Source organism: Marmota monax, unplaced genomic scaffold (genome assembly GCF_021218885.2).
Source record: "Marmota monax isolate L192 unplaced genomic scaffold, Marmota_monax_Labrador192_F-V1.1 WCK01_AAM20220418_F8-fsc00002, whole genome shotgun sequence".
In the NCBI taxonomy this organism is placed as follows: domain Eukaryota; kingdom Metazoa; phylum Chordata; class Mammalia; order Rodentia; family Sciuridae; genus Marmota; species Marmota monax.
The window spans coordinates 19,683,521-19,697,320 of NW_026693571.1; the positions used below are offsets into that span (position 1 = coordinate 19,683,521).

The 13,800-nt window shown below is 29.5% G+C and overlaps 1 protein-coding gene across 1 annotated transcript in view; it reads left to right on the plus strand.

The window, feature by feature from the left end:
- Stpg2 (sperm tail PG-rich repeat containing 2) overlaps positions 1-13,800 on the plus strand; it is a 548,790-nt gene that overhangs the window by 312,323 nt on the left and 222,667 nt on the right. The window contains exon 12 of the mRNA XM_058583945.1: positions 10,183-10,298. Within this exon, the coding sequence (XP_058439928.1) occupies positions 10,183-10,298 (116 nt within the window). The remainder of the gene's footprint in view (positions 1-10,182; positions 10,299-13,800) is intronic.

Consider the following 13,800-nt stretch of genomic DNA (forward strand, 5'->3'; position numbering starts at 1 on the left):
CATAAATAAAAAATTAAAACTATAAAGATAATAGGGAAAAAATCTTAGAGAATGTCATTGCAATCTAAGAAGTGAAGGAAGACTTCTTACTAAAAATCTCAAAAGTAAACACCATAAGACAAAATAAGAATGATCTTGATTTTATCAGAATGAGGGATTTCAGTTCAGCATTGGACATCTGCAAAGATAAGCAGATGTCAGAAAGAATTATCTTCAGAAAAATAAGTTCAAATATGGTCAAACAAAGAATTTATGAACTAAAGAACAAAGCAAGAAACTCAAAAAGAAAATGGCTAAGGCATTAGAAATTACTTTATAGGTGTATTGATTATGGCTTACTTTATTCTTCTCATGGATATCCATCTTATATCAGAAAGGCTCATGCTTCTTCTTAAAACTCACCTATTTGTACAATATTATTAAAGTATAAAAACGGTTGATATTTTAGATCCCAAGAAATAACATTGTAACAGAACAAAAATACCTCCTCCTCAAAGTCTGGCAATTAGGGAAAAAACCCAGAGGACTTGGATTTCAATGATGAAGTTCTCTAAAAAGACTCACTGGAATTACATTTATCCTTTCTAAGGAAAGGATAAATGCATTTTATAAAACAAATTGGCATGGGAAATAATTTAGTATCAGGTTTCATCTAAGTGTAGAACTCACTATTTCCCCTGGAGGCTTAAACAAATATTACATGAGTGAGGGCTCTTGTAAAATGTTATGTTTTGAAATAGATTTCATTAATGGCTTCTAGTGATAATTTATTTCTCCCTTTATGCACAAGTCTCTTCTCATACTAATAATGGATAGCTTATTTGCATATAAATAGATTTCAGCATTTGCTGAAGCAAAGAACAAATATGACCCCCCTTCACCACATTGTTTAAAAAAAAAGAGGGGAAGGAGATTTTGCAATAATTAGCAATCAGGGTTTATAATATGTTTGTAGACAACTTTAATATTTTTATTGGTGTATTTCAAGTCAAAAGTCTTTATTTCTAATAAAATCATAAAGAGAAGGAATCTGCAGTTATCTCATGCTTTTTGGTATACCTATGCTTAAAAAAATACATCTTGATGTTGGTTATTAAAAGGTTTGCTATCACCCTCTGGGTATCTTATCCTAATTAGTTCTTACTGTTTCTGATAAGGAAGCATATTCCATTTTAGAGAAAGTAAACGTCAGATTTGTGACTATATTGCTTAATTAAATAAATCCTTTATTTATGAGACATAACAAGTCACATGGTTATGATGGAGAGATTTGTTCCTTTTAGTTAAAAGTATACCAATGCTAATCTTCCATTTGTTACATGGTTTAAAATATTTAAAAAATAAAATGTTTTATTACAGAATATATTTCCTTCCTAGGTAATTATTATAATAAGACCTCTGATGCCCACTTTCATTTAAACTAAAATTGGTTATTAGTGGAGAACAATATTAACTTATTTTTTAAAGACATTAATTTGATATTTGCTTCTTGACTTTTAGTCCCTGAAATGTGTATTCCTGTATTATTCTGCAGTAAATGAATAGCAGGCATCATCTTATGACACACATATAAATGAGTAATTCAGAAATTAAGGTCACAACTGCTTCTTGGTAGGTGTGCAGTCTATTAATTGTGTCTTTCTGACCAGCAGAGGTCACTCAGTGTAAAGTGAATAATGGCTTCAGTTTTCAAAACAGACAGCGCACATGACCATTTTATTTGAGCAATTCTATTTTGCTTTATTTCCATTACTTACAGAAAGAATATTTTTTTACCTAAGTCAGTAAGGCTTTTCCTTGAGGTCCCAAGATCTCTTTAAACATGAAGCAAAAAACAGATCCTGAAAGAAGCAGTAAAAATACTGTATTTAAATCTATATATTTTTAGTTTCATGCAGATCTTTTCTAGTAAAAAAAAAAGAGAGAGAAAATTATACCTTAGAGAACATGACACATTACATTCTGCCACAGAGAGGCAGCCTCCACCAGAAGATGGGATGTAGTACTGTTGTATTCTAGACTATTATATTCTAAGAAAATAACATTTAAGCTTAGATTTTTTTTTAAAAAAATAGTTTTTTAGAACAAGCTGAGGAAGTAGCAATGTGCAGAAACCTTGATACCTAACAGTACAGCAGTATGGAGATTTGAAGACACCTTGATTTTTATGATAGTAACATATATGTTTCCCTTATATGTGTTTATATTTACTATCACTTAGAACATAGATTTAAAAGAAAAATTAAATCTACTTTTGGTTATGCTAATGAGTTAATAATCTAGGGACAAAATCCCTGAATTTATCAACTAGACTTCAGTCTATTCCACCTCCTATACCCAATTTACCTGTTAGGAAAATGTCATGTTCAGATAGAATCCTAATATTCTCATTTAATTAATCTGATGTTTGTTTGGTGTATTTGATGTTTTGGGAGGTGGTAAAGATTAAATGGCACTGTGAATTAGTGAAAAGTGCTGTTAAAATCACAATCAAAACTCTGCTATTTAAAAACTTAGTTTCCTATAAAATTTAAATAATCATTTCCACCATCCTCATTTTAGGGATGTTTCAAGGATTAAAACACTTGAATGATTTTTTTCTTATTGTGTAACTTAGCAAACTTGCTTAACTTCTCTGGGCTATTTTATTCCTCTTTTCAAAGGAGGAAACTAAAGCTTAACTAGGTGTAGAGAATTTATCAAGTTCACATCACATGTATAGTGAAAAGAAAGATTGAACTTAAGTTTAAGATTTATTCTGGAAAATAAAAGGCTTAGGTATAATAGAGATGAAAATATGTATGTTCTTGAAAAAATTACATCTTCCATTATCATGAAATAAGTTTTATAAAATTGGTCCAAGATTAAAATAGGACAAAATTTATACTATATTAAAGGATATACACTAAAAAGTAAGTCTCTTTCTTATCTTCATAATACCAATCTCCCATTAATTAGTCTTTCTTCTCAAGTTACCATTGTTCTATACATATTTGAAAACATTCATATGCTATATCACCTATTACTAAAAATAATTTACAATGAAAGAGGAAGGCTAACATGTTTAAAATTACATGAATAAATTCAAGGTGATTCTTAAATTGACTCTTCCCAGATTCATCTCATTTCAGCATTTGTTGTTGTGATAGGTAGGCACAGAGACATGAGAGTTTCTGATAACATTCCAGATTACAGTCTCATCAAGAATTTTAGGATTACTAGTTCTTGAAATTATTAGAAAATAAAAAAGAATTTAATATTTAATATACTTGAGAATAGCAACAAACTAAATTTTTGTAGTTTAGAAAGCAATGAGTTTTATTGAACTTGTATTTTTTGGTCCAATTTTCAGAGAATATTATTTATTAATTTTGGCATGAACCTAAAGAATCTACATCTTAATACTTATTGGGATGATTCTGATGCCTTTGGCTCATAAGTCATACTTTGAAGAAGATTAGTTTGAATTATGTGGTGGTACATATAATCTTCTTTTTTCCCCTTATGTTTCAAACCATGTAACACAGACAGAGGTCAGAGGCTAACATGTTCAAAGTTATTTAAGGGTAATGAAGGAGCTCTATGAAGCCAGATGTCCTTAACTATTTGGAAGTAGTCATTAATATAAAAAATCCAATCTTATTAGTGTTGGTTAAACTTAACCAGTGGTAGACTATGAGAAGCCTTGAAAAAGAGGAATCCTTCTGAATTCTTAGTCTGTTGTATATTATTCCAAGTATTCATGGTAACAATATTAGAAAATATTTACATTATATGTCCATAGGATCAGAGTAAACAGAAAGCACAGTTAGAGTGAAAGAAAAAAATCTTCGATTTATATGTGTAAATAGATTTAGGTTCATTAAATAGAGTTACCTTAGATTAAGTAGAGGAGAATGAAGGGAAGGGAGGGTATATGGGGACAGGAAGAATAGAAGAATGAAACAGACATTATTACCTTATGTACATATATTACTGCATGACCGGTGTGATTCTACAACATGTACAATCAGAAAAATGAGAAATTATACCCTATCTATTTGTGATATCTAAAAGTACATAAATGCATTCTATTTTCATGTATAACTAATTAAAAATTAAGAAATTAAAAAATGTTAAAAAAAAGAAACACAAAGCTTGCTAAGATATTCAGTGGTTAACCCTATTCTTTATTCTCTGATAAATGTAAACATCTAGTGAACGATGACATCAAATTATGAAAACCACACCAAAGTATAAAAATCATTTCTTTCATTTATAAAATGTATTTGTTTTAGGATGTAGAATCTGATAATTTAAGTTAGAGATGATATCTTAACCTTGGCTTATCACTAAATAAATTATATAGGCTCTTCTTTCAGATTAACTGTAAACTCTGTAAGTCTAGCTTTATTCTATCAAGGCTATTCAAATAAAGATGGTAGCAGCATATTCAAATCCAAACATACTTAGGAGATTACAGTTTTTTAGCAAGTTGAGAAATGTCAAGTAGTCATAATTTAAATGGTAAAAATTAGTCATTTACTTTAATATTTGCTTTAAATTATAGCTCATTTACTGTAACCTTCTTAAACAATTTAGTTTGATTTAATATTAATCAAAAGTTTTGATTATTTAAAAAATAAATTAAGTATTTCTATTAGGTAGCTTCATCTGTGATATGACTGTCTTACAAAGACATATATCATTACCCTGATTTTTACATATAATATTTCCAGAGATAAGTGCCTGTAAAGGAATGCTTTATTAATTGAGTCTGAAATGAGTGCTAAAATAATGATGGCGATCTAAGAGAACTTTGAATGTGTATTGGAACTTATTTGACTTTTTTGTTTAAATGATTTTCTTGGCATACAGGTTCAAAATTATAAAATGTGAACAATAGAATATAAAACTGAAGTGATATGTCAGTTATGAAATAAAAATTTTCTACTGATATTTCAAGCTAATTGTGTGATTTTATTTGATTTGAAGACAATTTTAGATTATTTGATAACTTTGTTCATTCATTTATAAAAATCATTCATGTGTTTCTTATTTTTATACTGTAAATACAAATTGGTTTTAGGTTATTATTCTTCTAGTAGTTCCTTTATAATTTATATAAAACCATGTTATACCTACATTTTTAAGACTAGTGAGATTCATTCAAATTTACTTATAATACACTCATGTTATTAGAGAGTAAAATTATCTTTTTATAGCAGCAGTTCAAAGAGTTCAAAGACTTAATTTGACAGGGCTATGGATGCAATTTTTGATAATTATTTACTTAAAAGTACACAGATAAACAGACATTGCTGTCTGAAGAGACAATTATGTCAAGCCAAATGTTTGTGATTTTGTATATATGATTTTTGTTTTGTTTTATTTTAGTGCTTTGATTTAATTTTTATACATCATCTATCTAGAGACTAGATTGCTTCACCTTACATATTGGAACATATATCCATAAATTGAAGCATTGTGGCCATCCCAGGTAACTGTAGAATTAGAACACAGTCAGTCAGTTACAGTAGTTGGACTAAGATGTTACACAGATAATTGTGTAACTTTAGAACTTATTTAAATTGTTAACACTGTATGATGCTCTATAAAATATATGACTAGATCTAAGTTTCCCAGAAACCATTGAGAAGCAAGTAACTTAAATAATTATTTAATGTTCTGTAGAAATTCAGATCAAGTATATGGTAATAGCCTTATTGCTGAATCAATGCTAGAAACACACATCTTAACAAGTGCATGATTTAGATAGACTTCAACAGTTGCATTTCTCAGTCTGCTTGGTTTAGAATGTATTATAATATTCCATTTCTTAAGGATGGTATTGGTAACAATTCCTGGATATTCTGTAGTAACTTTAAGATATCATTCTTAAATAGTTAAAAAAGCAGTTAAAGTTTTTTATTATTTAAAATATATAATATCATTTTGGTTTTTGACAGATAAGTTAATGGGATGGTAAATATATGAAGAATTTATTTAAAAATTATGCAATATTGGAATTTATTTTTTTTCTTATTACCTACAATCTCAATTTCATAGACTCTGTAAGTCAGTGGTCATAATCTGAAGTTCCATTTAATCAAACCTAGTCTTAGAAGCAGTAGAGGACCTTTAAATCTAAAGTCTCTGAGTTTTGTAACACTTCTTTGTATATTAACCTTTTGTCTTTGCTGTGACTTTATTTGTAAAGCTGTAAAATAAAATCAGTGAGAGAAAATGTGTCCTATAAGAATTTAATCTATCTACATAGCATTTCAAAGCCATGCCATTTCAACGATTTTCTAAATGCTTTTTAATTCATAAAGAGACTCTCACATATGGAATATTCACTTTCATTCAATTTCTGTCACCATCACATGAAAAGTGAGCTCAGTATTCAGAAGTATAATGAATGCATGATTTAAAAATCTTAGCTCATGAAGACAGTGATTTTTTTTAATTTGAGATTTTGAAGTTTTATAGAAGTTATTTTGGAGTCCACTATAGTGTACCAAAGTGGTCATATTGAAGGGCCAGGAGCATAGATTTTTATTTTAAATTACTCATTGTTCCTGTTACCTTGCATTTTTGCCCTGTAGCATTGGTTGACATTTCATAAAGACTGAGTTGGCATAGGGCTTTAAAAGATGTAATTAGAAGAATCATCTGCTCTTGAGTTTCCTATTATATACTAGTCATGATTCAGGCAGACTTTTCATAGGTGCTTGGTTTAGAATGAGAAGTTTTCTTCTTCCATGACCTGTGATTAAAATGTGGTATCTTGATATATAAATAGAAGATAGATTCTGCATAATCCAGCTGTGAATCAGAGCTGGTGAAGCAATGTAAGTCTTTGACCTGTATCACATAAGCAGTAGAATATGTAATTGAAAATATATTTTAAGATTAAGTGAAATAAACCTTTTTTAATACTCTGTAGCTTAAAGCAGGCTAAGTGCTAAAATGTACCAAGATTAATATTAAAGGAAGTTTTGCTTCACTTAATGCTCCTCAAAGGAATTCAAATACAAAAAAATTCTACTATGACAACATTTGAAAATGAAACTTACTTTTACAATACTGTTTGCATAACAGACTTACCTGTTGCACTAATCTTTATAAATTATTTTGGTTATTGTTGAAAGTTTGAATTAACCGACTGTGGAATTATACATTGAGTTCCTGATGACAGTTTGTGTCTTTTCTAGGTACTCAGTAATGGATACATTTTTCCATACATAATTAATTTGTGGATGATAATCTATCTGTAAAGATATTTTGTATAAATAAACACACAAAAATATCTTTACAGATATATCAAAACACATTAGCTTTTTACAAAGATTTTATACCTTTGTATATCTAAACCATTAATTTAATTTACATTAGAAAGATTAGACTACAGTATCAATGCTATCTTCTATTTAAAATTTTGAAATGTTCTATATTAATAAAACAAAACCCTTAGGATGATCCATATGAACCATCTAATTTTAAAACATTTTTGACTTTATGTAGCAACAGGAATGTATTCTTAGAGTAGGTATCTTTGAATTGCATGCTGTTTAGAGAGAGAGAGAGGCATTCATTTGTATTCCATTAATATCATTATATCTACTCTGTTGTTTCACTGTGTTCATTATAAATATTCTGTGCCCAAAGTTTTTATTTTCTCTTCACATAGTGTCTCTAGAATTTCCCTTAATTATATTCATCAATACTATTCTGTAGTTATATACCCTATGTATTTCACCATGTTATCATTGCAGATATTATGCCAACTTTTTTTTTTGCAAAAAAGGTGGGATGCCATCATTATGTGAAGTTTATTTTTTAAAACTGTGCTGGTATTACTTTAATATAATTTATTATGAAACAGTCTTTGGCACAAGATTAGATGCATGGAATACTTTTAAATGTACATTAAAATGAGGTAGTCCAAATTAATGCACATCATTTCTTTGTGACAGTTTAGCAAGGATTTTTCCCATATGAAATAAAAGTGAACACATTAGTTGTTATTGATTTGTGAATTTTGGCCAAAATATTACACTTAAGAAAATTTACTATACTATAGTTTTACAAAGTATGAACTTACAAAATTTAATCTTCTGTGTTCGAAGATCCTGTTCCACTATCATTAGTTTCATTACCTGATGTAGCATCCTCAGTGCCACTTATAAAAGACGTGTTTACTGTTGGTACTCCAGTGCTCCAAACAAACCATTCATGTTGGCTTTTTGAAATATGCTGACAGTGCACATGCACTGAGAATTCTAGGCACCTAGTGGGTAAAAAGACAAATGTGCTTCCATATGCTACTGGTAAATACATCACTGTTCTGTTTATCTTTTTAACAGCATGAGGTTCAGAATTATACCATGAGACAAATATGCAATGAAAGGTTATAAGCCAATTTTTGGACTGAAAAATAGGGTGTGGCAATTATGTGGCAGCAACAATTATGTGGTGAAATTTTGTATTCCATATGCTCTGTAGTGAAGAAAAGTCTTCCTATGAAGTCTTTTCTCTTGAAACATTTGATTTGGTAGACCTCTCACTCTTTCTCAAAATACCAGGTTTGGAATATGATAGTCACTCAATGAATGTTAGTTAAACTATGAATGGAAAAAACCTAAATTCTCCCTATCTTGTTTCAGTGAGGTTTTACTAGCCAGATTCTATTCACTGCTTTATCTTCCTCTTTGACTCCTCTCATTCTTTCTTTTTTAAATATTTTTTATTTGTAGATGGACACAATGCCTTTATTTTATTTGTTTATTTTTTTAATGTGGTGCTGAGTTTCAAACCTAGTGTCTCACATGTGCTAGGCAAGTGCTTTACCACTGAGCCACAAACCCACCCCCTCTCTCTTCCTTTCTTATATATAGCCCTGAAAGTTTCAGTCTGTATTTATTTGTTTTTTTTTTCCTTTCATTACTCTTTCATTTACTGAAAATTTAAACGTTGACTAAGCAGCTAGCTGCATTCTTTTCTTCCATACCATCTTTTCTGCAAAGCTTTTCAAACAATCTCCAATAGCCTTCTGAACATTACTATTTGGGGTATCATGTCATTATTATTTTTTTCCAAAATAATTGAAACCCAACTCATAATATTCCTACAGTACTGTATTCTTTATGTATTTTCTTATTGTTGTCACAGTACTACTCTTTTAATAGCCACTGCTCATTTTTATCCTTTTTGATTCATTATTCATACTAAATGTCTGTTCTCTTAGACAATTTGAGTTTTTCTTCCATTCTCTTACCAATGTTTGTAAATATATTATTAGTGTTCTTGAAACTAGTCGTCTTGAAGTCATATCCTATGAAGTACTGCTTGATTTTACTTCTTAAACTAATACTTTCTTCATGAATCTCTTTTCATCTAAAACTTTTAAGAACTGCCCACTGTCAATGGAAGTGATTCTCAAAAGTTATTTGTTTGTGTGTGTGTGCACGTGTTTGTGTGTTTGTTTTGTTTTGTTTTTTACTATAAATCTTTTGTTAAATCTTACATGAGTTGTACACAAGAAAACATTAACTCTAGAGATGTTTGGAATAAAAGTAGTTCAAACCTTTTTACTTGATCTTCACCTGCAAAACCTGTTCTGGTCACTTTCAAAGAATTTTGGGGCATTATAGAATACAATTTGAAACCCATTGTTTTATGTATAAAAATCTTATTTAGGGTTAGACTCTGTTCCACTCAATGTGTTAACTACATCCAGTTTTCCACTGAATTTTCATCTTTGTGTCTTGGTTCCTATTATGTTTAACTCTCAGAGTGTTGTTAAATCACCTTTCTGCCTTAAAAATCCTATTCATATTTCCAAATGAAACTCAAAAAACTATCTCCTCATGGAAAAAGTAAATGAACATTTGGGAAATAAAGGAGTTATGTGTTATTTTAATGATATATATGTATCTTGTGGAAGTATTATTTTCTACTTCTTGGAAATTGCTGCTGTATTACATTTAGTTACATTTAATTAGATGTCACCATTTTATGCTTTATGTTTCAAAACCCTGAACTGAATGATTTTAAGTATTCAGAAAGAATGGGCTCAGCATTGTTTGTTCCTAACTTTATGTATTAAGAGTACCAACCTAAGAATAACATACATATGACTCAAATCAATAATTTTATAATACATACTTTATTATGATTTTTATGTTTCCTTTTCTCCAGGGCCTGCAGCATACAATCCTGTTTTAAGGAAATCTTGCCCCATACCCTTATTTGTTAAAGCATCAAAGAGGTTTGAAGATACCAAGGAGATTACTCCTGGCCCAGCATCATATGAGGTTTGTCAATGATATCGTACTATTAGCAGTGACACAAGAATAGAATGATTTCCAGAGAGTTCTGAAAATGTATACATTATGTTATTCTCCTATTTTTTCATATTAGTGGCTAATCAAATTGTTTTACTCAAGGAAGATTTATCAAGATATATTTGACATTTTAAAAAGAATTATTAGAGAATTATTTGAGTTCAATAATATGTATCAACGAATGTCCTCTATAGCATTTAGATATAATTTATTTATATTTCTCCAAGTTTTAAAATTGGTTACAGTTTTGTATTATAACCCCCTAATATTTATTAAAATCAGATGCTATTAAAAGGCTTAGAAGAAAGCCTAGGGGATTGAATAAAGTTGAGTATTGATATTTTATTATATTTTATTAAATGTGAATACTGCACTTTAGACTGTAATAAATAAGGATCTCTTAAATAATGAGCCTTTTAATTATAAGAAGGAGGTCTGTTTAAACTTGCAGAATTTTAGAATATGTTTCTGCAATAGGTCTTTATTGTTTTTATGAGAGTTAGGATGAAATAACTCCTTCATTCTTGCCATACTAACTATTGAGAATTAAATATTTAACAGTGTTTTTAAATAATTAATTTAAAAGTCAATTCTGAGTGCAAAATAGATGTTCCTTTTGGAGTTAATTACAAGCCTATTTTATTGAATATATATTTTCAATTTATTTTAATTTCATAATCTAAGTCATTTTTCAGTGTCTGTCACAGGTAGGTTTATAACATAATATCAGGAAACAAAATAAAAATATGTGAATAATCAAAAAGTTGATGTTTTAATTGTTGGCTATTGATTCCTCCAAATAATGGTCTCTAATACTTGATGATTAAACAAACTGATTGAATAGACTTAACTTCAGAAAGTGAGAATCTGCTAGAATCTTTCAAGTATTCCAGAAGGCAGAAGTCAACGGAGGATATTTATAAGGTTTAGGGAGTAGACTGGATAAAGAAAGGCAAATCCTGCAAATGGAGAACTGGTTGGGACTGGACAAAGTTTATGACATATCAGATCTTTAGCTGAATACTTTTCTTTCCTTTTAATAACTGTTTTAATACTATTCACAAATAATAAATGCCATAAAATCTAAATTTATATTTTTTTCATTTTGTGATGTATACTTCATAATTGATACTCTCACTAGTGTTTATAAATCTAATATGATATTTATAGATATCCTTCATCATAGTCTTTATTATGTAAAATCATTTTCAATGTTATTAGAAAACATTTATAGATTTAACAATGTTTATTCAAATATTGCCTGAAATTTCACCCTAATACATACAATCTGCATTACAAAGTAACTTTTATGTTCAGAACTGAGTCTGTAATTATTTTTTTGTCTTCTTAATATGATAATTGAAAAGTTTTTGAACAAACATTTGTCTTTCATACTTTTCCTTTTTTAAAGTTGCTTCTGAACTTATAGGCTGATAAATTACTAGTCTTTTTATTATGATTTGATCTTATGTATTTTTTATACCCTTATGACTTCAGTAAGTTTAAATTGCACTTTTTGGAGAACATGCTTCTTTTACCATTGTACATTTTTTTGTGAAAAAGGAGAATTCTAATATTTCTTTAAATATAAATGTACTTTTAGTTGTAGGTAGACACAATCTTGTACTTTGGAGTCTTATTAAGGAAGTTGGGGCCTAATCCCACATGATGGAGATTAGAGCCTACTTTTTCTTCTATTAGATGCAGAGTCTCTGGTTGAATTCCTAGGTCCTTGGTCCACTTTGAGTTGAGTTTTGTGCATGGTGAGAGATAGGGGTTTAATTTCATTTTGTTGCATATGGATTTCCAGTTTTCCCAGCACTATTTGTTGAAGAGGCTATCTTTTCTCCAATGCATGTTTTTGGCACCTTTGTCTAATATAAGATAATTGTAATTTTGTGGGTTATTCTCTGTGTCCTCCATTCTGTACCATTGTTCTACCAGTCTGTTTTGGTGCCAATACCATGCTGTTTTTCTTACTATTGCTTTGTAATATAGTTTAAGGTCTGGTATGGTGATGCCACCTGCTTCATTCTTCCTGCTAAGGACTGCTTTAGCTATTCTGGGTCTCTCATTTTTCCAGATGAATTTCATGATTGCTTTTTCTATGAGGAATGTCATTGGAATTTTGATTGGAATTGCATTAAATCTGTATAGTGCTTTTGGCATTATGGTCATTTGGATAATATTCATTCTGACTATATAAGAGCAAGGTAGATCCATGTGCTTATGAAAAGAATCTGTATTCTGTACCTGGTGGATAAAATGTCCTTTAAATTTCTCTTAGTTTTATTTGGTCTACCCTATCATTTAAATATGATTTTTTTGTTGATTTTTCTGATTATATAATCTTTCCATTGATGAAAGTGAGGTGTTGAAATCCTCAACTATCACTGTGTTGGATTTTATCACTAATGTTTTTTTTTTTTTACATGATTGAGTATCAATGGTTGTGTTCATATATATTTACAATTGTTATGTTTTCTTTTGTTTTGATCTCTTTATTATTAAAAGTGATTTCATCTGTCTCTGCTTACATTGTTTTTTCTTAGGAGGGTTGAACCCATGCTAAAAAAGTGCTCTACTCTTGAGCTATACCACTAACATGCCCATCTTTGTACCTTTTTAAACTTACAGTTTAATTTATCTGATATAGGTATAGTTATTCCTTCTTGATTTTGGTTTCTATTTGTGTGAAATATTTGTTTTCACCTCTTCACTTTCATTCTGTGAGTCTTTATGGTTTAAATGTGTTTCTTGGGAATAACATATCATTTGTTCTCATGTTTTTATCCTTTTAGTCAGTTTAAAACTTGACATTGGGGATTTTAATCCATTTACATTCAAAGCTAGTATTGATAGGTAAGAACTCCTGTCATTTCATTATTATTTTTTCTTGTTGTTTTGTATAGCCTTTGTTCTCTTTGTGGTTTGATGATGTTCTATATTGATAAGGTTTTATTCTCTTGTCTTTCTCAGTGTATCAGCTATACTGTTGAATTTTATATTTTCAAATGTTTCCATAGGGTCGCTACTTTCCTTTTGCTTCTCGATGTGGAGATTCTTTAAGCATTTCTTTTATGGATGGTCTGGTGGTAGTATTTTATTATCTTGTAAAGACTATTTCTTTTTTATTTCTGAATTATGGACTTTCTGGTTATAGTATTGTTGGTTCGAAGTTTTTTCCTTTAAACTTGAATACATCATCCTGACCTGTAATGTTTCTGCTGAGAAATTTCTTTGTCCAATTGTGATTCTCTTATATTTGACTTGATGTTTGTTGTTGTTGTTGTTTGCTGTTTTTAGAATATCTTTTTTGTTGTACTTTTACCAGTTTGACTATAATATGTCAAAGAGGACCTTTTTTTGTCTGAATTCAGTTGGGGTTCTTTGAGCTTCATGGATGTTTGTATTTTCCCTAAGATTTGGAATATTTTCACTGACTATTTCATTAAATAGGGTTTTCTATGCC